The 25,679-nt window shown below is 42.4% G+C and overlaps 1 protein-coding gene and 1 long non-coding RNA gene across 2 annotated transcripts in view; one reads left to right on the top strand and one right to left on the bottom strand.

Annotated features, from left to right (window-relative positions):
• The window catches only part of LOC135110922 (neuroligin-3-like), a 106,392-nt gene that overhangs the window by 55,939 nt on the left and 24,774 nt on the right, over positions 1–25,679 (top strand). Inside the window, exons 2-5 of the mRNA XM_064023604.1 lie at positions 15,877–16,074; positions 17,095–17,288; positions 20,181–20,277; positions 20,739–20,899. Coding sequence (XP_063879674.1) covers positions 15,936–16,074; positions 17,095–17,288; positions 20,181–20,277; positions 20,739–20,899 — 591 coding nt within the window. The 5' untranslated portion in view covers positions 15,877–15,935. The remainder of the gene's footprint in view (positions 1–15,876; positions 16,075–17,094; positions 17,289–20,180; positions 20,278–20,738; positions 20,900–25,679) is intronic.
• On the bottom strand, positions 384–25,003 carry LOC135110925 (uncharacterized). The gene is made up of 3 exons (XR_010273496.1): positions 24,806–25,003; positions 6,597–6,759; positions 384–1,146 (listed from the first exon to the last, which is right to left on the bottom strand). It is a non-coding gene; the product is annotated as an uncharacterized LOC135110925 (long non-coding RNA).

The following is a 25,679-nucleotide window of genomic DNA, read 5'->3' on the forward strand; positions in this document are numbered from 1 at the left end:
TAGCACAGCAGTAAAACGAGGGAGATAAGAGGGAGGAGATACACCAGTGAGAGCGAATCACTATTCTGCGCCCTTTTCTCTCTCTCTCTCTCTCTCTCTCTCTCTCTCTCTCTCTCTCTCTCTCTCTCTCTCTCTCTCTCTCTCTCTCTCTCTCTCTCTCTCCTTCCTTCAGCGACATGCAGATAAAATGAGAGAGAGAGAGAGAGAGAGAGAGAGAGAGAGAGAGAGAGAGAGAGAGAGAGCAACGGAAGAATCCAAGTGGCAAGGTCTTGTGACGGCTAGCACTAAGCACTTCACACTTCAGGGAAAGTATCAGCAGTATGAATTACGAATACATTCTACACATTTCTCCGGCAATTGAGCGGAGCGAGGCAGCAGGGGGTAATATTTTTCCAAGAATCAATTTTTCCGTACCGGGAAGAAGGCACTCAAGCAACGGTTGTAACTCTGGCAGCAAAGGCTGATATTGGCAGACATGCTAGCCATCCCCCAGATCACCGCGAAGAGAGGTTGTCCAGTGTGCAGCGGTGAAAAATGCTGATTCGGCACACCGTGAATTAAACACAATACGGGGGATTAGTTTTTTTTTCTTTTTTTAAGCCATTATTTGCTTCGCTGCACGAGATGGTCTGGCAATTAGTCACCGAGAACAGGGATACAATAATAGTTCATGTGTTCAGTCACAGTGTACAAACGGTCATAATTAATTTAAAGTCAGCAGTAAGTCAATAAGTGGAGTCCGGTTAATCATCCACACGCACGCCTCCCTCGCCTGAAATAATGGCTTTTTTCACATGACCTGATATTGCAATTATATCCATTCATCCAAATGTCATTTACTAATTACATTAATTCGTTTACTATTCACTTAGCGAAAACAGCTGGTGAAGGGAGGATTACAACCAACTCAATTCGCCAAACTAACACTTCCTATATAAATGTCACATGTGTAAGCATCAAAGAGTAAAGCTGCGTCATTAATAATGGAAATGTATGTTTGCTCTCTTGATTCACGTTCATTATTAATCCACTTCGTCTGCAGCAAATTCGTTGGTAGCTGGTGGTGTTGGTGCGCCCCCGCCTCGCGCCGCCACACTGCCTGGAGTGGAGGCTGTTGACATCCCACCTGTCTGTCACCGCAACAGCCTGAGGAACAGCGAGGAGAGCTGCTGCTGACTCATGGTTTACAGACCTCCAAAATATGCGTTCGATTTTTTTTTTTTTTTTTTTTTTATGACTGAAAAATATACACTGGATGAAGGACAATGCGGAGAAAAAAAAAAAAAAAGTTGGGTTGCTTCTCTGCATGTAAACAAATCACAGAGACAAACAAGAGGTGTCGCCTATTCCTACTGCCCTATCCGTGAGTCTGTACAGTGCGCCCGTCACTTATTTTCCTGGCACAGACCATTAGAGGAGCGCTTCCTTTTACTCTCTCCCCTACTTATCTTCCATAGATTTATCTGGTTTTCTAAGGCTCCCTATTGACTCGGCACTAATGACGTAATCTATAGAGTGTTAGATGACTGGAATAGATTCAGGTATCATCTTTTCAGTGTCGAGTGACTAGGGAGCTTCAAACGAGGAAGAAATCAATACATGATAAAAATTATAAGCGTACACTGGCATATGGGAAATGCTACGTGTAGGCCTACTGGCTTGTTGCAGTTTCAATCAGAGTCTTACGTTCTTTTTAAGTTAATTATGTTCACACTTTGCACAGTGCAGCCCATAACAAACAGTCTCGCAAAGGCCTTATTCTTCCTTTGTATTCCTTCGGATACGCTACACGGAGGTTCCCATCTATGAGGCTCACTGACTATTTCTCATTTACCAGAAAAAAAAACCCGGAAGGGATGAACGACCTGCTACCTGGGTGTCAGTGACCCTGGAAAAAATTTGAACTCGCGTGGCCGAGCCGATGGATCAGTAATGAGAGGCGCTAATAACTTCCCTTACGAATACCGACACACACACACACACACACACACACACACACACACACACACACACACACACACACACACACAGTACATTCTATTTACATAATCCGAACCAGTGCTCGTAGTAGACACACCATCACACGGAAGACAAAGGCCACCATCTACCTTCCACGTTCGTTCCTTGTTTCTCGTTACAGCGTCACTTACCCAACAAGTCCACGTCAACAAAAACACATGAGGCAGCAGCCGGCGGTCTGTATACACACGAAAGTTCCCTCCCTCAGCGTATTAAGAGACCGTAAGGGGCGGCGACCACACACCCCGCCTCAGGATCGGCAGAGGTTTGTGCTGGTGTCAGATGTTAATTAGGTTTTATTTTTTAATCCCACATCACTTAGTGCAGACGCGACGCCCCTGTCAGGACAGCAACGCACACCTAAATAAAGCCTTTAAAGTTAAGATGGCAAAGGATGTGGAGCAGGTGAGGCAGGCAGACCCAGCAGCTACCGCGTGTCTCTCCTCTGCCCCCTAACAAACCGCTTCCTCAAGGCTTCCTGCATACATGGTACAACGCCCCGACGCACACTGACCAGCTGCAGCTAAACGTGGCGGAATTAATATGTAGGCAAATGTCGTATGGATAAAGGTAAGTAACACAGGTACATGGATGGATGATACAAGTAAACAGGCAGATAGGTGGTTGAATGGATGGATGGATGGATAGACAGATAGACAGATAGATAGATAAACAGATAGATAGATAGATGAATAGACAGATAGATAGATAGATAGATAGATAGATAGATAGATAGAGAAGATGGATGGATGGATGGATGGATAAATAAAAAATAGGTATATATATATATATATATATATATATATATATATATATATATATATATATATATATATATATATATATATATATATATATATATATATACATACATACATACATACATAGATAGATAGATAGATAAAGCAAAGCGAACCAACAAACAAACAGACGAACAAATAAACATATAATGACACAACCGAGGACAATCCTTGAAGAAATGCAAAGGTTACTGACATTATACATAAACATAAAAAAAAGAAAATATATCACTTTTCACAAAGAAAAATAAATAAATAAAACATGGAGGACTCATCAGCACACATATTGTAAAGCCTTTGGCAGAGGAAAAGTCTTGTTCCGTTGTCACAAGACTGTAGAAAGACAAAATACCGCTCAGGGAGCATATACCACTACCACCACCACTACAATGTTACTCAGCGACAACCCATGTGAAGCGTCAATACCAGACGTCGCAGGGCAGTGACGGTAGCAGAAACAACAAACAAAGGAGATGAAAGGAGGAAAAAATAAATAGAAAATAGGGACGAAGTTGGTGTGTGTGTGTGTGTGTGTGTGTGTGTGTGTGTGTGTGTGTGTGTGTGTGTGTGTGTGTGTGTGTGTGTGTGTGTGTGTCTGTGTGTGTGGGTGGGTGGGTGGGTTGGTGTATTTTTGTAAAGGTAGTCCTTTTGTCATGTTGAATAAGAAGAGAAAAAATATGGCCAAAAAACTTAAAGGAGTTCCGTGAAAACATTTCCAAAAGAGAAATGTGTGTGTGTGTGTGTGTGTGTGTGTGTGTGTGTGTGTGTGTGTGTGTGTGTGTGTGTGTGTGTGTGTGTGTGTGTGACTGGCAGGTTTCTTCTCATGTGTGTTTTTCTATAGGTGCAATAAAACGGTTCAGGCTGTCGCTCGCAGAAGTACCCTGTGTAACTTTTCGACCTCCCGGATTGGGGTGGGGCGAGGGATTAAAAGTTTCACCCCATGGCTGTGTTCGATGTTTGATCTCTAGAGACCAGGGGCCGTGACATGCAGACTACCAAATAAAAAAAATAAAAACAGCTCGTGGACTAACTTCCTGGTGCAACGGCAGCATTTTCCAGCGACAGTAGTATCATATAAAAAACTTACATTCCATTACTCCCCTTTAAAGTATGCTTGTGTGGAAAGAAAAATGTAGGTACCAAATATTGCACACACTTGAGGCCGAGATTAAAGTCAACATTTCCGTGCCGTATATGATTATTTACAATTGCTTTCTTTTATACAGGAGTGGCTCTATGTCCTACACCATCCACTCCCTCCTCTCCCCTGAAGCAGATATTAAGTCAATATTCCCCTACGTATGGCTGGTTATTCTTCTGCGTATTCCTTTATATAAGGCGGCAGGGTCAGTGTCCCTCACCGTTCGCCTCACAGCAACACAACTCTGTCTTCCACGGCGCATCCCCACTTCATTTCTGAGCATTTGACTAGCCGCACTGAACTCTACCTAATGGCAATTGAGGTTATCCCGTGTTCGTGGTACAGCATCTTTAAATTACAAGGCCCAGAACATGTAGAAAAACAGCACTGGAGTTTACATACTTTGGAATCTGTCATTACGGACAGTATAGCGGGAAAGATGACTGGGCCTTCAAATCATAGGTAACCAAAAAAAGAGTTAAACTCACTCTTTCCATGGACTTAAAACTGTGATATGGAAGTTAGGTTAAGTTAGGTTCTGATTCACTCTAGCTTGGCCACCACTGCTGTCTGCATCACTCCTCTGTTTGGAGTCCGAAAAATTTTTTGTAATTATCAAATAATTCTCGTGCCACCTGAACCTGAAGAAAGGAAGTTTGGTGCACATAACTTGAGTGTGAGAAGTATGGTTTGTTGGCACTAAAACCACGAAGGTGAGAGCAGCATCTTATTCCAGATATGTAAATATCACAAAAACAATGCAAAAAATATGTGGTACTGCTCAGAGCATCACCTCAAATTTTTTTTACGAAATTTCAGTCGGAAAAGAAGATCTTTTATTCGTTATCGTAAAATTAAGATGATATTATAAGTGAAAGCGTTTCATCTTGAAAAATACACCTTGTGTCAACATTAGAAAATAAGCCCTCAAACGTGATCCAGGTTCCGTATACAAGTAATGCTGGTCATACACACACACACACACACACACACACACACACACACACACACGTTACTTAGCACTACATATTTGATAAAATAGATATTGAAAAACTTGAGGGAAATTTTTTTTTTTTAAGAAGACCATAGTAAAGCAAGGACGTGTTTTGATAATCTCCAGCAATACAGCATGTGTAATGTCCTGCCTACATAAGGTAGCACGCGAAGAGTCCTCGTGATTATACAAAACGTGAGACGCTCTCCACCACCACCCAAAAGAAAACATTTTGCACATCAACGCTGTTTCTTTAGAAGCTCATCGTTCCCTTCCATGTCCTTTTTCACTATGCACTCAGTCATGGACTGACATAGCTATGAATACATTTTTGAAATACCTACGTGTGTGTGTGTGTGTGTGTGTGTGTGTGTGTGTGTGTGTGTAGGTCTTTGGGGTCAGAGGTGGCTGCCCAGGTGGTTCACACACGCCTCCTATGTATATACACTCATAACCACTCTCACAGTTTACACACTGAAATGAACTTGGTCTCATGGTGAGTAGACCAGAGCATTTTCTAGTCAGCTTTTTGGGAAGGAGTAAATACACTTTTTTATTTCATTTCAGTTTTCTTTTACACGTAATGCAAAATTAATGAAAACAAATATGACGTTCGCAATTGAAACATCAAACCTCTGCGCTTCAGCAACACTGACGGATTCCTTCACGAATTTCTTTATAAATGTTCGGCTTTATCCACCTCAAAAGGGTTCAGTATGTCGGACGGTTTTTCCTTCCCCATTTCTCTTTATCTTTCTTGGTTGTGAATTATTTTTTTTTCTAAGGGGATTATTTCTGAATGAAGACAGAAAGCTCGAATTTACTGTTTTATAGTTATTCTGACGATAACTGACTGCGTGCCCCATCAACAGCACCAAACAACGAATAAGTCATGGTGTCATAGTTGCTCCATAAAATTAGTGGATATTTATTACACTTTTTTCATATAAATTACAAAGTCAACAAAATTATATATCCATGGGTCTTTAATTAGCATAACACCAGTTTTCATTGTGTGTGTGTGTGTGTGTGTGTTTCCTTTCTTAATTTCGAAAGAGATGCACGTTATGATATTATGTTCTTCTAGTACATGGACCTTACTCACTCAATTCTTTCAACGTCAAGATGAATTATAACAAACATACATTAATAAGAATAAAATGAAAAAGGAACAAATGAGAGTCAGCACCTGTCATTTATCACCACGCACTGGCAGAAAGAAAGGACTGTTCCACTGCCTACACTGCCTACACACTTTTGTCTACCATGGTGATTCGAGTGTAAGGGGGTTACTCTGCTCTCTGCGGTAACTGCATTATTATTAGTAATAGCGTAGTAGTACAGCAACAGTAATAGTAGCAGTAGTAGTAGTAGTAGTAGTAGTAGTAGTAGTAGTAGTAGTAGTAGTAGTAGTAGTAGTAGTAGTAGTAGTAGTAACAGCAGCAGCAGCAGCAGCAGCAGCAGCAGCAGTAGCAGCAGTAGTAGTAGTAGTAGTAGTAGTAGTAGTAGTAGTAGTAGTAGTAGTAGTAGTAGTAGTAGTATCATGATCCTTTAAAATCAAGACAGTAAGACAGAAAACAAACTTTCCTAAGCAAGCGAAACAAAGCATCGCTCTACCATAATACTTTGCTGAAGCACTCACCCTGACTCTGGGGGTGAAACAGATTGCATTACCCAACAGCAACTGTCCACCGCTGAGTTACTGCTGCAACACATCTCGCCTCACTTGGGACCGTAACACCATTCACCCCCACCGCCTCAGGAAGATTCCACGTAACTCCTGAGGCACCAAGTCACGCAAACTCCTGCAAAACAATTTCCTCTCAGATGCCGCCACTCAGTGCATCGCCGCAACTTTGCTCAGGTGCCACACGCATACGTAGGACATACCTGTTGCAAGAGCGTAGCGAGATATCCCCAACACCAATCCATAATCACTCTTCTCTCACCTTATTAATTCACTCCGATACGAAATAATCAATAGCACCAGAAGCAATGCATGAAATCTTTATGGGCATCGACAAGAAAGAATAGATTTTGTAGTTTCTACCCAGTTTAAAAACTGGATGTGGCTATAGAACAAGCAAATATGTCTCAGAGTGATTAATGAGTGAGGAAAGATGTATCAAATGCAGACAAAGGGTTAAACATTTCGGCGTCCTATCTCGATTTCTTGTAACAGGCTCATGTAGATGTTACTAAGGTTTTCAGGGACGTGTTTATGATTCTAGTTACAGGTGATCTATAGTGTGGAATGGAAAAACAACCATGACAGCCTGTCTAGTCATCACTGCAGCCTTTGGAAAATAGTCCTTCTGAAAGAATGAAATGATGAAGAATACAGGCCCATACCTCATCTAGACTTGTGTTTCTTTTCTGTCACTTCTTTGCTTCATCCCTTCCACTCCTTCCATCTGACTTCTAATGCTACATTCACCATCACCACCATCATCATCATCATCGTTAAGTACTGAGAAGGCAAAGCCAGGTATCCATCACTAAAAAGGGAGATGTTAAACTGATCTCTCAAAAAAGTTATAGTAAAACCACACACACACACACACACACACACACACACACACACACACACACACACACACACACACACACACCACATAAATGAAAAACGCAAAGTATGACTGAAGAACAAACACATGATAGGCCTTTTCCTCTTATATAAAAAAAAAAAAAAGACAATTTGTGTGAGTCTTTTTTAGCGATTTTATGGAGGCAATTATAGCATCATAATCTATTCAGGCATTGAGCGGGACTGATAAGGCACGTACGCAGCCATTAAGGGAATCACCATATAATAGCGAACCATTTCCGCACTGACGTTTGGTGGCCGTACCTTTGTAATTGCCTCATTATCTTTATGAGGGCAGCCTATTGACTTCCAAATGAACCTCAAAAAGTCTTAGTCACCCATTCAGTCAACATGAAAGGTGTGGCGGATTAATACTGTTAATGACCGAAATAGCAGTGTATAGCGTAACATTGCACTCTACGAAGCTCTTCCTTCAGCGACTGCCGATCAGAAGTACGGGCAGACGCCTTCCTGAACTGGGCGCCCGCCAAGACACGGTTGGCGCTGTGGTGGCCTGATTTAATATAATGAATGTTCTTATCATCACCCCACATAGCTTGGCTCGAACCGTTTGTTTCTCTGTGTGTGTGTGTGTGTGTGTGTGTGTGTGTGTGTGTGTGTGTGTGTGTGTGTGTGTTATTCACCCACAGTCGTCTGGTGGACTCTCGACACAGCCAGCCGTTTCCCCTATGGAAAGAGTTAAGAGTACCTGGTGAATGACCTTTGAGTACGACTGAGACCACTCACACCACACATCAGGACAACACAGTCACAACCCCTCGGCTCATCTCCCATACCTACGAGTATACTTGCTGCTAGGTGAATAGTGTATGTGTGTGTGTGTGTGTGTGTGTGTGTGTGTGTGTGTGTGTGTGTGTGTGTGTGTGTGTGTGTGTGTGTGTGTGTGCGCGCGCGCGTAATTATGTGACATTATTCGCGAACTTACTGGTCCAGCTCATCTCACGGTAATCCAGATGCCGGTAAGAGTATCTCAGGAAGTTTGCAGCGACACGGTAACGAGCGGCGCCATACAAGGGTCGGTCGCTGCTGGTCTTTCGCCATTAAAACTCGCTGCACAATGGCAGATAAGAGTTCTTCCCACTAGTTGACAACTTCTGATGTAAAGTGAGATCCTACTCGAACTCTCACTCCGGCAAGGATGTCAAGTGGCGGAGCTTTCTGAAGTGGCAAGAGTTTTGTGATATGACTTTTCCGTTCAAATTCACTTAGGCATGAAGGTGGCAGGTACGAGACATGCAGTCGCTATATATACAAGTTTGCCGGGCACACAGACGCACACATAAAGTCAGCAGATGTCTCACAGATAATTCAGTTTATCTATGATGGCATGAAGGATGTACTTAATGCTTAAGCTTCGATGCAAAACTACATTACTTTATAGTAAGTGATGAAACAGATGTACTTAAATAATGACAAAACTTGAAAGAAAGAATTATACCTTACTAATGTTAAAGTAAAATATGATTGACCGTATTTCCGGTCTCCCTAACGCGTGAACACCAATACCATTGGATGAACATAAAAACATGTATTGAGATAAACATAAATATTTGTGGCTGAGCTATTCCCAAACAGGGTGTTCCAGCCCAGTCTTATTCCACTTTGCATTTCAAGCCTTCTCTTGTTTTGCTCGCGCTCATACCATCTCCGTAAAGGCGCGGGTCCCCCAGCGGGGCGTTCCTTTACCACCGCGGCACGGGGAGGTGGCGGGGACAATGGAGGGAGCTGTTAACCTCACTTCCGATGCTGCCTCCCTTTCACCAAGATATATAAAATAAAGCTAATCAAAATAAATAAAAAAGGTAATAAAACCAACTATTAATTTTCTGCGATCATAAGAATATATATATATATATATATATATATATATATATATATATATATATATATATATATATATATATATATATATATATATATATATATATATATATATATATATATATATATATATACATATGTGTGTGTGTGTGTGTGTGTGTGTGTGTGTGTGTGTGTGTGTGTGTGTGTGTGTGTGTGTGTGTGTGTGTGTAACTCTTTTTATATTATTATTATATATAATCATTGTACACACACACACACACACACACACACACACACGCAAAGATATATTTATATACATACATACATACATACATATATATATATATATATATATATATATATATATATATATATATATATATATATATATATATATATATTTTTTTTTTTTTTTTTTTTTTTTTTTTTTTTTTTTTTTTTGCGTGTGTGTGTGTGTGTGTGTGTGTGTGTGTGTGTGTGTGTACAATGATAAAGAGATAAAAAGTTACATAAGCATATTTATGTTTTCTTTGTTTCTTGATATATATAAAAAAAAAAAAACATTCATTGTGCTTCCCTTCCCTTCCACGTCTTTGTCCTCCCCCTGACTTTTCTTGCCTCGAAAAACACATGTAAAACAGCTCTCGTGTTACGACCCCAGTCACACCTCTTGTTTGCGACTCTCCTCGACAAAGATTAACAGTGGCAAGTCTCATACCACCGAGTATCGCGCCCTTCACTTCCGTTACATTTCACAATGTGGCACACGGGGATTGCCGCCCTTCAGCGTGTGATACAACAGTGTGTACCTTGAAGTCTTCGTTGTTAACATCATCATCATCATATCAGCACAAAATGTGAGATAGATCTCTTCTCGGAAATTACGCCACATAATTGTTGCACGTTTTCTTTTGTAATTCGTCTCAAAATGCAACATCTGTCACGTCTTCACAACTTTTTCCTCGAATTTGAGTGAGTCGATTTACGGGTCTCAGTGCCCCTTCCAGCCTGTCTTTCCATCTCACCCACTCCATCACCTCCCTTGATGTTATTCTTCATAGTCGCAGCACCAGAAAGCATTCAGCACCACAGTTCTTCCTACAATATTGAGAGTTCAATACACGGCAGCGACACGAACCCAGAACGACTCTTCGATATATTGCAACTCGGCATGTTTACTCGTACATTCGCTACGGGTACATCTTTTTCATTCTTTTTCCTTTTTTGCATGGAAAATACAACGTGCATTTAGTTCCTTCTAGCATTGCTATATACAGGCTCGTGTGTATTCTTTCCCTTCATCTCGCCTCGTTTGGATACTGTGTATTGTGTATGCAAATAACGTTATGGCTCCCTCTATTGGCTTAATTGTTTGCGGTCAGTCCATTTGCTGGTAACATTCCCTCGGTCTTGACTTCCACTTTCCCCACGGCACCAGGAGGCTGCCAAGTCCACTAGTGTTTGCCAGGACGCAGCGGCCTCTCCCTTTTTTCCTCTTGTTGTTGCTGAGGCAATAAAAGAACTACCTGGGCGAGTCTCCAAAGCTGCCGCAGTCGTAAAATTCACGGGCGGTGTAAATTGGGGAGGTAAGAGGGAGTCTGCTACGAAAATTCTGCAGAAGTCTGAAGGTTGATTCTGGCCAAGAATTTTCAAGGGTATATGGTTTCCTGATGAAATGTGTGTTCGTGAAAGAGTGATTCTGCGAGGCCGAGTGTGTTGGGCTGGGCGTGGTGCGTGAGGGAGAGAGAAGACGAATGTAGGCAACTGGCAGTGTTAACAACAAGAACAATAACATAAGTGACTGTTATTTATAGTGCTGGGAATCACTTTCACCTGCACCTTCACTTATTGTTAACATTGTTCGCTCTTTAATCATATTTTGCACCCCACCACCACCACCACCATCACCATCAATACCAGCATCACCACCCTGAGATTTACTAACAAACTACCTTCAAGTACGTCACAGTTTCCAGAATGGCCAAGAAAATGTTTGTTTATACCCAGCTGGTGGCTAAAATGCATTTCTTTTGAAACTGGTTGCTTTCGAAAACTTTCTAAACTTTTCCAAGTATTTTAAGTCCCAATAAGAGAGAGATAAGGACGGATTCTTTTGGAAAATCAGGTCTTAGGCGATGTTGATCTTGTGCAATTGAAAGAGAGATGTTCTTCCGAGTGTTCTACACTGATATGCAGTGGTGTCCCAGTGATGATCAGCTTGGTGCGTACATCTTTTATTGCAACTAAAAAATCTAAGCACACAGCCGCAAAGACAATATCTTCCTCGAGAGGCACACCACCGCCTGCTGCCTGCTGTGTGCTGTGCCGCTCAATCCGTCACCCTCACAGCTATCTATGCGCGTTAGCTACTCATTTCAGCCACTTGTACACGCTATCAAGCGTATCCATTGATCACTTTTGTATGAAGCCACGGAACACACAGTCTAGTTACGACATTCACGGTGATTTGTGAGCTGTGCCGCTGAATTCGTCTTTTACATGAATCTCCATTTTCATTCATATTGTATGTTTCCCTTCTCATGTGACAAGTGAAATGATAAAAAGTAATAGTAATGTTCAGTATTCAGCAATACATGAAGCCGCAGGGTTGAGTTTTCTCGAGATGTTGTTTGTCCCCATTACTCGAAGCCTCGTTACTGTTATACAAATATACTCAAAACACCGGTAGAGTTTAGAATACTTTTAGTGCTTGGTGAATGCTGCACTACTAACATGTTCGCAGCGAGGCGGGCTACGACAAGATTTGTCAGCTAAAGGGGTCGTAAATGCCTTGATGAATCCAGCCCCAAGATATACGAGTATTGGCCATCCACTTCCGTCTCCTTTCCCTTGATATGTTCTCTCTAGACGTATCGATATCCCTCATGAAGTAGGTGTCACACATGACTGAATGAAATACAAAACGCAGCATTTCACCGATTCCTGTCACAGTCTGTTGGCGATACCTTCACTACTCAAGGAAAATCTGGCGGTGCCTGGCAATAACTTCCGCCTCATGAAAGGATTCTACACCACTACCACACACACTTACACTACAAAACTTCATTTAAAAATAGCAACGTGGTCTGCCCACAATCTTTAATCTACTACTTTCCTTCAATTTCCTTTCTTTTACTTATTTTGTCCAAACTCTTCAATATTCTCAATCTTTCTACAAGCAAAGCAAAGCAAAAAACCACCACTACCACCACTCTGACCATTACTACCACCACCACTATCACGCCACCATCACTTCCATCACCACTACAGTAAACATTGCCATATCATAGCATGTATATATAAGTTCATTTTCTTTTCATTACTATTATGGTTATTATTATTCTTACTTATCATTTATTTGTTTTATTCATTTAAGACGCTTCTCGTCCTCCTTCTGTTTTGCCGGGATCTCTGTGTGTGGCGTCTTCTCCGCGTGCCCTTACTCACAGCTCGCCTCTAGCCTGGCCGGTGACAGGTTCTGCGCTCTACGAGTACGCGTCTGTTAAGAATTTACCTTAACATATTGAAGCCGGTCTACGCAGTGTTTCTTTTGATTCCCAAGAACACTTGGACAGTGTGGCACTGCCTTCCAGCACAACTGAACATTACTACAACCACCACTATCATCACCATCATCACTCCCTTCACTAGTACTGTCATCTAAGAAAAGTTCGTGACCGTCTCTTGATAGCCGAATGTCCTTAAAACATTCACTTCTTCACACGGGACTTGCTTATCAGCAGGAAGGAAGCTTCCCATGGGGAGGGAGGGTCTCACAAACAATGGACCATGGGGTGCTGTGAACTTACTTACGATCTATGCTGTGATCTTCTTGAACGTTTCCTTTTGTGTCTCACAACACAGTGTAGCAGTCACAGCCTGCCTCTAAGAACAACTTTCTTTGTTCACACAACTCTACGTGCACTTAATAGACGCACATCCTTCACTCAAGATTCTATTTCTTTTAACAGTTTGGGTAATCCTTTTGACTCTCTTCTTTGGAGATTGGCACCTCAATGAAGCCTTTTTATATAAATTGTGTTGTACTTGGCCAATTCCCCTCTTACAGAAAAAAAAAAAAAAAGAGGAGAGAGAGTAGTGGGACCAGGGAAGGCGGAGGGTGTGTGTGTTCCTCTGATGCTGCCTCTTCTTATTCCTCTGACGATGCTGCTTCTTCTTCCTCCTCTAATACTGTTGCTTCTTCTTCCACTCATGCTTCTTCTTCCTCGCATGATGATTCTTCTTCTTCTTCTTACATTGCTTCCTACACTGATGCTGCTGCTGCTTCATCTTCATCCTTTTATGCTATAATCTCTTCTTCCTCTGATGCTGCTTCCTCTTCTAATGTTGCTGGTTCTTCTCTCTCTTTCTGCTGCTTTTTCTTCTTCGTACGATGCTGCTTACTCTTCCTCTGATGCTGCTTCTTCGTCTGATGCTGCTGCTGCTTCTGCTGGTGCCTTTTCTTCTTTCCCTGATGTTGCTTCTTCCTCTGATACTTCTCCTTCATCTTCTTCCTCTGATACTTCTTCTTCCTCTTCTTCCTGTGCCAGCTGCTGCTTCTTCTTCCTCTGATGCTGGTTCTTCTTACTCTGATGCATCTTCTTCCTCTGATGTTTATTCTTCTTCTTCCTCTGATGCTTCTCCTTCTTTTTCCTCTGATGTTATTCACGCCATCTTAAAGTTCATTACTCTGTCCAATGAGTCACGAGGATCCGACATTTTTTTTTTTTTTTTTTTTGTAAAATTGGTCTATTTCCGCATGATATGTTAATATTAATATATATTAAAGAAGAAATACTGATTATCATAATAATACAAAATATCGGGTCATTTATTATCATTTTTTTAAGTTCCTTGTGGGATTCGAACTCTGGCGTCCAACATTCAAATGGTTCCTAAGACCGTCATTCTGTCCACTGGGCCATGGGGACACCCAGTTAGATTTGAACACAGTATTTCCCTACCTGTATTCAGATTGCACCAAAGATTCAATAAGAATTACTACTGTCAATTTTTTAAGTGAATATTCACATTCACAACGATAATAAGATGAAATTAAGTATTGTGGACTGTGGTGGGAGTATCAGTCATGGAGTGAAAATAATAATAATAATAGAGAGTAGTACAGATGCAGCTTAGCATTCCTTGGTCTGGAGCCGCCTGTGGGAACCCTCCCCTGTGTTGCGTAGTGACTGGCACACGTGCTGCTCCACCACCAACACAACACACTATTACACCTTCTAAGCGCTCACTAGTTCTTCACAGAGGATTTACTTAGCAGCAGGATGAAAGCTTCCGATGGTGAGGAAGGGCGGCAGGAGGAGGAATTAAAGAGGAGAGGGTAGGGAGACCAGGAGAGGCCAAAGGTGTGTGTGTGTGTGTGTGTGTGTGTTTAAATTTTTTCAATATGTCCCTTAGATATTATTTTTAAGTCACCGCCCAGCAAACCAACCCTTACAAATTTACCATCTTAGCGACAGTGTGTGTGTGTGTGTGTGTGTGTGTGTGTGTGTGTGTGTGTGTGTGTGTGTAGAACAGCTGTTATTGATAATATAAATAATAATTATAAATACAGTAGCAGTCTGTGATATCTTCACTCATCTCTACTGAGAGAGCAAGAGAGAGAGAGAGAGAGAGAGAGAGAGAGAGAGAGAGAGAGAGAGAGAGAGAGAGAGAGAGAGAGCGTATTAGCATGGATTAGTGCGGCATATTTGTGGTGCGCAGGTGTGTCGGGAAGGGGTCGAGCCTTGGGGACTGACAAGGGCAGGAAAGGAGAGGTCAAATTAGTGACTCAGTGTTTCCGGGTCAAATAATGCATGTTAAGACCTGCGTTTTCACACACACACACACACACACACACACACACACACACACACACACACACACACTATATATATATATATATATATATATATATATATATATATATATATATATATATATATATATATATATATATATATATATATATATATATATGAGAGAGAGAGAGAGAGAGAGAGAGAGAGAGAGAGAGAGAGAGAGAGAGAGAGAGGCGTCAGCAAGAGTGTGAAATTATGTTCAGTTTGTCCATTTTGGGTCTTATTGTTACTCATATCAGTATCATAACAGTTACTGATATGACAAATCCAAGAATAATAATAACTGTCATAATGTGCATTATTCTCTTTCATACCAACATTCAAGACCCAACCAGTTTGGTTGAATATTGCCTACAATTCATCAAGCACACACACACACCCTCGGCCTCCCTTGGTCCCTTTACCCTCTCTTCTTTAATTCCTCCCCCCGCCGCCCTTCCTCCCCTTCGAAAGATTTCATTCCGCTGCTAAATAAATCCCGTTTGAAGAACAAGTGAGTGTTGAAAGGGCATTCGGCTGCTAAGAGACGTTCACCATTTTTTTTTTTTTTTTAGATCAGGGGGGGGTGACCGTACAACAAACATTACAACCATCTCTAGCACCAGCACAACCAAAATCGTCCTTCACCATCCTTCACTGTTCTTTTCCAGGATTCTTCAACCCGAACGTGGATCCTGTCGGGCGCGCTACAGTGGCCAACTACGGGCTCATGGACCAGCTGGCCGCTCTCCACTGGGTCCAGGAAAACATCGTGCGGTTTGGCGGCGACCCGGGCCACGTGACGGTGATGGGGCACGGCACTGGAGCGGCGTGTCTCAACTTCCTGGTGATCTCCCCTGCCGCGGCAGGTGAGTCAGGCTTCCCCCGCACAGCCAGTGTCCCCCAGAGTCGCTACTCCCGCCGTAAACCTCCAGACTTGTGTCATTCCCGACTTTTATTTCTCTCCTCTACCTAGCGGGAAGCAAGAAGGCGGGGCGGGCTGGTCAGTCTTGCCTTGGAAAGGGGAGCAACACACAAGTGGCGGGAACACAAGGGAAGGAAGGCATGGTGGTGGCAGGAGACGAAGGAAAGGGTAACTAAGAGAGAAAAGAGGAGAGAGCGAACAGCGAGCATGAGATTTTCAAGTACAGAAGGAAATATGTAGAAAAGTATTATCCACAATTTATGCCAGGGGATGAAACATAAGACATGAGAATTCTACTTCACTTAAATCAAGAATTTTTTTTTCAGGAAGTAACAACAATAAAGACCATGAAAGAAAAGAAATGGGCAGTTCACGAATTACCATTACAAGAGAGGCAGACTGAGGCGAGGCAGGAGGGAAGGGGAGGGAAGAGGAGGGAGTGGAAAAGGAAGGAAACAGGGAAGTGAATCTGGAAAGGAAAGAGGAAAAATGAAGCAGAGTGAGTGTGGCGAGAGTGGGAGAAGGCGGGACTGTGGTTCGAAATAGAAGAAAAGAGAGAGAGAGAAGTAGATAGGAAGAGAACGAAAACGAAAACGAGAAGGATGAGATACAGAAGAGAGAAGAGGAGGAGGAGGAGGAGGAGGAGGAGGTAGGGAAACGTGAGAGAAAAGAAAGGGAGAGGCTTGGGTTGGGTATGCACCGGTGGCCACTCCTGCGACATGCTCACGTCGCTAATGGTGAGGGATGAACGTGAATTTGGGACTTTATTTGCTTTTCATGTGTGTGTGTGTGTGTGTGTGTGTGTGTGTGTGTGTGTGTGTGTGTGTGTGTGTGTGTGTGTGTGTGTGTGCAGGCTGGCACGTAGGTTGCTTCTCAGCTACTCGTCTCTTGCTTTGCTTCACATGAATCACATGAGCGGATTTGAAGGTGGTCTCACTGTGTCGCCTGACGGGTGTATTCGCAGGGGCGGGACTCTTCAAGCGTGCCATCCTTATGTCTGGCTCGGCCCTGAGTCCCTGGGCGTCCGTGCAGGAACCAGTTTATTACGCCGTGCAGGCTGCCCGTCAGCTGGGGTGCAGCGTGCCCGATGACCTGTACCGCCACTACGAGGCGCTGCTCCACTGCCTCCGCGACAAACCCTTCGAGCAGATCCTTCAGGTACGTGGCTCTTCAATGACACACACACTCACACACATTGCTATCGTTATGGGTGCTAATGAATCTGGCACATTCAGCAAGGCGCCTATAGGTAACCCATTTACATATTTATCTTTCTTTCTCGTCAAAGGAAGCCATGTATAAACAAAACGGTAACTAGTATCATCTGTGTCCCACGGTAACAGTAATACTTTATCCATTCCGTTTGAAGTTGCCCATGAACACATAACTATCTCCACCACTCAGCTCGGTGGCACAGATGTCAGAGTGTGAAGATGATATGACACAAGCTGCTGGAGGATGGTATTTTAAAGTTATATCCACTCGCACTCTATTCAACCTGTCCAGATGTAAACAGCCTCTGCTTCAGAAGTAAGCGACGAGTAGTGTGAACCTGCTCCAGAATACCATCATGCAACATCAAATACAAGAAAATATACAAGGACTACAAAATTGGTGCGGTGCATGAAAGTACAGCTGTTTGATTACACATTCTATTTCAAAATATTGTTAAGCAGGTCTGCAAAACACTATCCTGTTTTCAGATTTGGTCATCCACTGCTCCTTTCAAAACATTTTTTTTTTTTTTTTGTGCTTCTTTCCTTCTTCTTAAAGTACAGTACTCTTGATATACTGTACATGGCGAGCAAATTATCTGTTATCTTTGAAATTTGCCGTTTATTTAAAATCCACGAGTTTTCTTCGTATGATTCCTACATACGCTTCTGAGTGAGGCAGAGGTGAGTAACAAAGGTCTGTGACATGGACGCAGTGGCCGAGCTGTTGCACCCTCAAGGTGCCAGTCGTTCTGCTGATCGCTCAACAGTACGAGCAACACAGCTGCACGGGTCCCGTCACTCGTGCTCTGGATGCCTCAGGTTCCGGGCAGCCACCGTTTGTATACACCAAAATAAATTTGATTACGTGACACATATGCACACTTTAAAAGGTGATCAAAGTCCATAAAATGTATGCAGGCAAGCAATAATGGTAAAACATGAGTACCATATCTGAGGGAAAAAATTTGTCGACACAAATATACACACCCGTTTCGCGGTTCATAAATTAATGTTGTCAGGCTTATTACTGCATATTAAATAATATGAATTGCATATTAAATGCATGAGTCACAATATAATGTACAATATCTTCAAAAGCTGGTGTATATATTCCAGTTACGGCCTCATACTCGGCAACGCTCCCAACTGTCACGTTGGCATTCCCGTGTAATTTCATTGGAGTTTTGGTGGTGAGTTTGTGATTTTTTTTTTTTTTTTTTTCGTTCACGGTCTTCGAAACAGTAACAGAAACCAATGTGGTTTGTTGTCCCATTTTGTTAGGATTTACTTTCATTAATGCGAATGTAGGAACTTTAGCTCAAACAATTATACATATATATATATATATATATATATATATATATATATATATATATATATATATATATATATATATATATATATATATATATATATATATATATATATATATATATATATATATATATATATATATATATATATATATATATATATATATTTCGTATTTGACCAGTGGTTAGGCAATAGTTGGATTCGCAGCCCACTTATGTGCTCAGCGGTCCCCGGATGCCCTTCCGTATTTACCTCTCCCCTTGACAACAAAAATATACACTGTGGGGGCGCAATCCCAAGTTGGAAGCCTCTGTACTGTAATACCTGCTGGTGGTTGTGCGTATTGTGTCTGGAGTTACTGTAATTTTAACAGATTGTGACTAAAAGTTTTTTGTTACGTCTCATCTTAGCTATTTCCTTGTTCCACTATTCATTAAAATATACCGTTTCAATAAAATGTTGTGTTCGCAGTAGAAGAGAACTGCCAATTACAAAAACATTCTCCATCTATTATGCAACTGATTTTATGTTACTGTTTTCATTAGATAATAAATATCTATAAAAATTCAATTCATCAAGTAGTTCTTTGCTTTGAAAGATCAATACTAAATACAAGACCACTAAATTTCTATAATATATTTTCCACCACAACTTTCAATATAAACGATCACCTCCTGTTGGTAGCACAAAATTATTTTACAAACTGAATAAGAAGGATTCAATAAGCAGTGTCATCTGCACAATACATATCACGGAAAAAATAGTATTACACAACATTTTTCTATCGCACAAAGACGGATACAATACCAGATACTTTGCCTGATCTTCACTGACGATTTTAGAAGTGGAATTAAACATCACTTTGTTACCACAATATTTCACGGAGCTATTTAGAAATGTTTCCACCGGCACAGCAAGTGGAGGTGTTCTCAATGTTTATGGATTTTTCTATTTAATTTGTTTAATTCGCTCCTTTTCTCAAGCACGGGAATGAGGACACTCCCTTTGATTGCACGGCACGGATACGCTGTAGTACTTTCTGAAAAAAGCGCGTCTTTCCCCTTGCCGGAAGGTGCAGCCAATGTCACGAAGAATGAGTGACACGTATCTTACTTAAACCAAGGACTTGAGGGATTTTCTGACGACCTCATTGTCATCAGACTAATGCACACAACCACTTCCTTACTTATTTTTTCTCTGCCATCACAGTACTCACGCACCATCCAGTACGCCTCTGACAGTTTCTCGCAGTGTCCCAACTGTGCTTGCTTTGTTCACCAGCCATCCCTCACAGCCCTGGACGTCTTAAGTGGAGGTTTTACAGTCTGATCCTATTTAATGTGTATACTGGATTACTCCTCGATTTTTAACACGATCAGGAGGGTAGTGGTGATAATTATGATGGTGATGATTGTGACGGTCATTATCATCACCTCCACTACCATCATTACCATTTTCATTTGGAACTCAGTCTAATATTTTCAGAGTGAATAATTAATGTGCGTGTCCTTCTCCTCAGGTGGAGCTGGAGACACCGCAGTTCCTCTCATCCATCGGGCCGAGCATCGACGGGGTGACCATCAGACATGACTGGAAACAACAACACGCCAAGATGGGTAAGTGAATGGTGGGAGGCGCCGCACGGCACCTCAACCACTTCCTGATATAGATCCGTATTCAGAAACGCTTTGCTCTCTCACTATGAATGATTTCAAATGCCACAGAAATAATTAGCCGGGATCTTCATAACAACTACTTGAGAAAAACGTGCGACTTCAACAAAAGCCTTTTGAAAGTAGTCGGGGTGCAGAGTAGAAGCTTCTCAGAATACGGTCCATATTGTGTTGCTTTGAGGCTTTCCTTGCTGGTGATCGCTCGGGTGTTAACACAAAGTACAATGGTTGTGTCCTTTTGTTATCGTTTACCTTTCATTTACTACTGGACATATCTTACTTCAGGTTACATAGTCTAGCTCCTGACAAACAGCCTCGCAATGGCCAAGAGCTGTTTTTGTTCGTTATTTTGTGTTCGTATTATTACGTGTTCACAGGCAGCGCATCTTGCCCTGTCTTTTCAGGCCAGGAGGGTCGCACGCCCGTGGATCTGCTGATGGGGGTGACAGCTACAGACGTGCTCGAGGTGTTCAGCGACGCGGAGATCCAGCACGGATTTGAGGCTGACCACCGCGACCGCCTGCTGAGGACTTTCGTCACCAACAACTACAAGTACCACCTGCAGGTCAGACCTCACACATTCCTCTCCCTTAAGTACTAATTTCTTCCCTCAACATCCAAACCACGTCAAGAGAGAAAGCACCCAACTACTCTGTATATTCGTGTTTATCAAAGGACAAATGGATGTTTTCTGCAAGACTGATATCAAAACTAATGTATGTACGTAATGAATCTAGATTTCACCAGAATTACGCGGTAACATGAGACATTTCGTGCAACAGTCGTATTATTTTCACATTCGTAAATAATATGTAGAAAGTTATCGAATCATACTTCGTAATGTAAGTTCTCAACAAGGTCAGATAACTCACAAATCAACACTTTAGTGAGAGAAGAAGAATGACGAGTTGTTCGCCTGCTACTGGTCCGTTTCTACCCATATTCCCGCATTTCCAGCTTTGTGTTTGCGGAAGTTCGAAGCTCCGGGATCAGAAGATGTAATTTAGTCTAGGACATCCACTGAAACCCAGGGCTGAGGTCCTCGCCATATCCTTAGCAGCTCGAGATGGAGTGTAGGCCAAATACATGAAACCAATATTCCTCTTTAATAAACTAGATGTAAGCCTTTCACAATGCATGCATCCGTCACAGCAGTGTCACGCCAGACATGTCCTCATACACGTATGTGGGTCATTGTAGAGCCTACCACGCCCAGTAACCCAACGTAGTGTTCTAACTCGTCCTAGGAAGTAAATGTTGATACAAAGACTAGACGAAACGAGGGATGTCGAATTTCAAGCTAGTGCCCAGTGACAGCAACAGCAGGCATTCTAAAAGTCAGCAGAGAGCCAGCGGGTCCGGGACAAGCAGTGTGAGAAATGGCACTGATGAGTCCAGGCAGGCACGAGGGATAGGTGGTGTTGAGTCATTGAGCCAGTCTGTTGTGGGATACTCCTGCGAAGAAAGCAGTATCTACGCTGTAAGGAGACTGGCTTATATCCCTAACAGCAGGAGTTTCACGAGGAGACGGCCCTGGTAACACTAGGCACCAGCCTTAGATCATTCTCGGACCCCACAAAACAACTGCGTAAGGAACAATAATTTGCTAAATACTTCCAAAGCATCGGCATGGAACTAAAAGCAAATACAAGAACAGCAAGTAAACCAATGAGGTCATCTTATTATTACAAATACCCCAAACTATCTTGTCATACAAGTATTTAAAACGAAAAATCTTTCCCATCCGTCCTTGTCGAGCACACTTTTGTCACTTGTGGTAATACGCGACAAAACGTTCCTCTGGAATAAAAAAAAACATTACTTCCCTGACATTTTTTTTTCTTTTACCTTTCCGTTAATCAATTTCCATCTGTGTACACCGATGAATAGCATGTTTTAGTGGCATACCAGCGTGAACCCGCCGCTACCCACTGTGCTTCTCTTGACACAAGCCCGTACAATGGAGACCACGGTTAATGGGTCACACACAGATCATTTATAACCCTCCCAGCGATGTGTGACAAAGGCTCAGGCTGGCTGGGTGCCCTAGGGATGGAGAGGGGATGAGTGGGAGTCTCGACAGCACCAACACCCAAGCTAAACATCACCTTAACCTCCTCCCTACCCATGCTAATTTAATCACTACATCACTTTCTCGTGTTGCGCTCCCTTTTAGACTAAAACAGAGGCGTCTCTATTCCTTTCGCAGCGAGAGAGAGAGAGAGAGAGAGAGAGAGAGAGAGAGAGAGAGAGAGAGAGAGAGAGAGAGAGAGAAACAGAAACAGAGAGAAACAGAAACAGAGAGAAACAGAAACAGAGAGAAACAGAAACAGAGAAAAACAGACACAGAGAGACAACCGGCCAGACAGCCAGACAGCCAGACAGCCAGACAGACAGCCAGCCAGACAGCCAGACAGACAGACAAAAACAGAGAGGAGGGGAGGAATCACTCATGACGTTGATTGAATTTCGAGCATCAAAATTTATACTTGTTAGTCGATAAGACGGCCTGAGTCTGAGGCTACTCGTCTTATCATGTTTGTCCATCATCCTCTTCATTCAAGGTCGGCTATCTCACGCTCCCTTTCCCACCGCTGACATGACGCCCTTCTTGTCTGCTGTGCTATCACTGCGCGTCGCCATGAAGGCTGCTGTCTTACTCCATTGTTCACTCCCATACAGTCCCTGCCCTGCATCTCGCAATGAATTGTTTAAACTGTATGTACGTAGCTTAACATGCCCACAGAGAGAGAGAGAGAGAGAGAGAGAGAGAGAGAGAGAGAGAGAGAGAGAGAGAGAGAGAGAGGTGGTATATTTACATTTACGAGCAGGTGTAAACAACCACAGGTGATCCTCCGCGGACACACCTGTGATGAGGCAGCCACCCGACGCTGCGCACCTGTCACACAAACCATCACCGCCTACACCGAGCGTCCACACTTCCGCCTCCACCTCTTTCATCTTCGCCCTAACTTCATTACTGGTGCACGTATTGGCGCCAATCTCCCCTCCAAACAACAAGAGGGTCACGCAGATTGTTCCATGCAGCAAGGGAAAAGTACTAATGCTGGACATTGCAGGTCGGATCCTACAGCGTATCAACATTATATGGGGCGAAAGGGATGGAGACACTTGTTACAATGCATTGTGAATATGGACGGGATAGCAGCGAGAATTTTAGAGTCTGCCTTTTAGATGAGCTACATGATGAAGGAACGATGTCTGTGTGTAACAGTGGTTATTTTCCTTTTATTTTTCATGCAACAGGGGCACTGACCTAGACAGCAAAATAGGTATATACAAAAAGGCCAATTGAAAGTGCCAGTCCCTAAAGAATATAGTTAAAACGGGATTATCCAGAATTTGAGAAGTGCTTTGCCGAAGCGATTTCAGAAGAGTAATGCAGCAACACGGCTGAGCGAGGGAGAGTGCAAGCGTGGAGTAAGAAGCAGAGATAATGACGAAGTGAGTGAGATATGGCCCTGTATTTTAAATGCTTTGCTCTCTCATCACGACTTTTTTCAAAGGCCACAGACATAATTACAAGTGTTCTCAAGAGCGTTTTTCCTGTTAATAATGTAAATCTTGTTAATCTGTCACAAAAACCTTCCTTGAAAACCCTTATTACTTTCTACTAAAGCCTTTTGAAAGTAGGTGAGGTGCAGAGCAGAAGTGTTTCAGAATATTGTCCATACACAAATATGGAAGTAGGAAGAGTGAGTGTGGATGTAGAAATGAGGGATGACTGAATGAGGTTGACGACTATTACTGTAACTCCAATTAGTGTTATGTGAGTGTAAGGACGAGAACACATCAACGCAAAAAAAATGAAACTGTAAAAAGCCAACTGACCTTCACAAGGCAGCTCCTGGCCACTTAAAACTTACCATCTGCCATTATCATCCACAAATTTATCCAGCCTTCTCTTCAAACTATCTGCCGCCTGTGCACTTATCACGTTCTGACTAAGTTTGAGCCACTGATTAAATCTGTGAACCATTTTTCCCTCTTAAAATTAAATACTAACTTATAACTACTGGTACGCGTATTGACTCATTCCCTAATTAAGAGGACGTATTATTCACTTCCTTAATTCAACCTTCAAACCTGTTCATACACTTCCGTCACATCACCACGCACCGTACGTTTTTTTCAGGGAATGCAATTTATCAACTTCTCCTGGTAAGACCAGCTGCTAACTTTCCTTGATGGCAGAACCAATGCTACGGTCGTCGCAGGGTGCCATGATACTATCATATTTGCAAGTTTGAGGAGATTCGTCTTCACACACACACACACACACGCAATGGAACAACATATTAAAGGCGAACTGAAGGTGGGTAAGGTCACCTCAAGCTAGGGAGCCACGGACAATTACAACATTGAATACAAAATCACAAAAAAAAAACAAAAAACATCAACACTACATTACTGGCAACTCTTACAATGGAGCCTTCCCCGCACCACCCACCTGCCACTCTCTGCTCCCTTAGATCCTGGCGGCAGTGAGCGGCGGGGCACCAAGAGGCCTCACTCCTGCTGCGTGCTGCGCGCCCGGCCCGCCAGTGTCCGGTCTGGCAAAATAAAATTAAGAAAATGACGGCGAAAGTTTCCTGTGGCTGAAGTTAATTGGGCAATCAGCCGCCCTTACCTTGACTGTTCCGCGTAGTTATGGTGAAAATGTGGCAAAGACGTGTGTCTGTGCAGGTGTATTATATTGTGAAAGTGTGTGTGTGTGTGTATATATATATATATATATATATATATATATATATATATATATATATATATATATATATATATATATATATATATATATATATATATATATATATATAATGCGAACAATGGCAAACCATCTGATCCGATATAAACACTGAAGTAAATACTCGTTCTCCCGTTATAGGTTTGCCACAACAAATCACAATACCACTAATTAAAATAAAGACTCGCTCTCTGATTACGCATACAACAACAACTCTGAACCGGGGACAATAACAACATTACTCTCAACTACACACCGAATCAAGTAAAGGGCTTCATGGAGCACGATGGTGCAACACACACACACACACACACACACACACGGGTTATGATGATGACAACGGTGTCATTCAGTGTGTCTCTGGGTAACCTACTCGTGACAACCAAGACAAACTCTCATACATGAATGGCCACAACACCTTAATAACACCAAACGCAACAACACATGCAAGCCTGGTAACTACTTCCTTCCACCACACAATGTGTTCTGCTAACAAACCAGGCTTTTATGACCTAGCTCATGACGCTCGGCTTTGACGCGAGAGCAGCACGGAAGCTGTTTCCACACTCACGTTATATTA

This window comes from Scylla paramamosain, chromosome 21 (assembly GCF_035594125.1).
Source record: "Scylla paramamosain isolate STU-SP2022 chromosome 21, ASM3559412v1, whole genome shotgun sequence".
Lineage (NCBI taxonomy): Eukaryota > Metazoa > Arthropoda > Malacostraca > Decapoda > Portunidae > Scylla > Scylla paramamosain.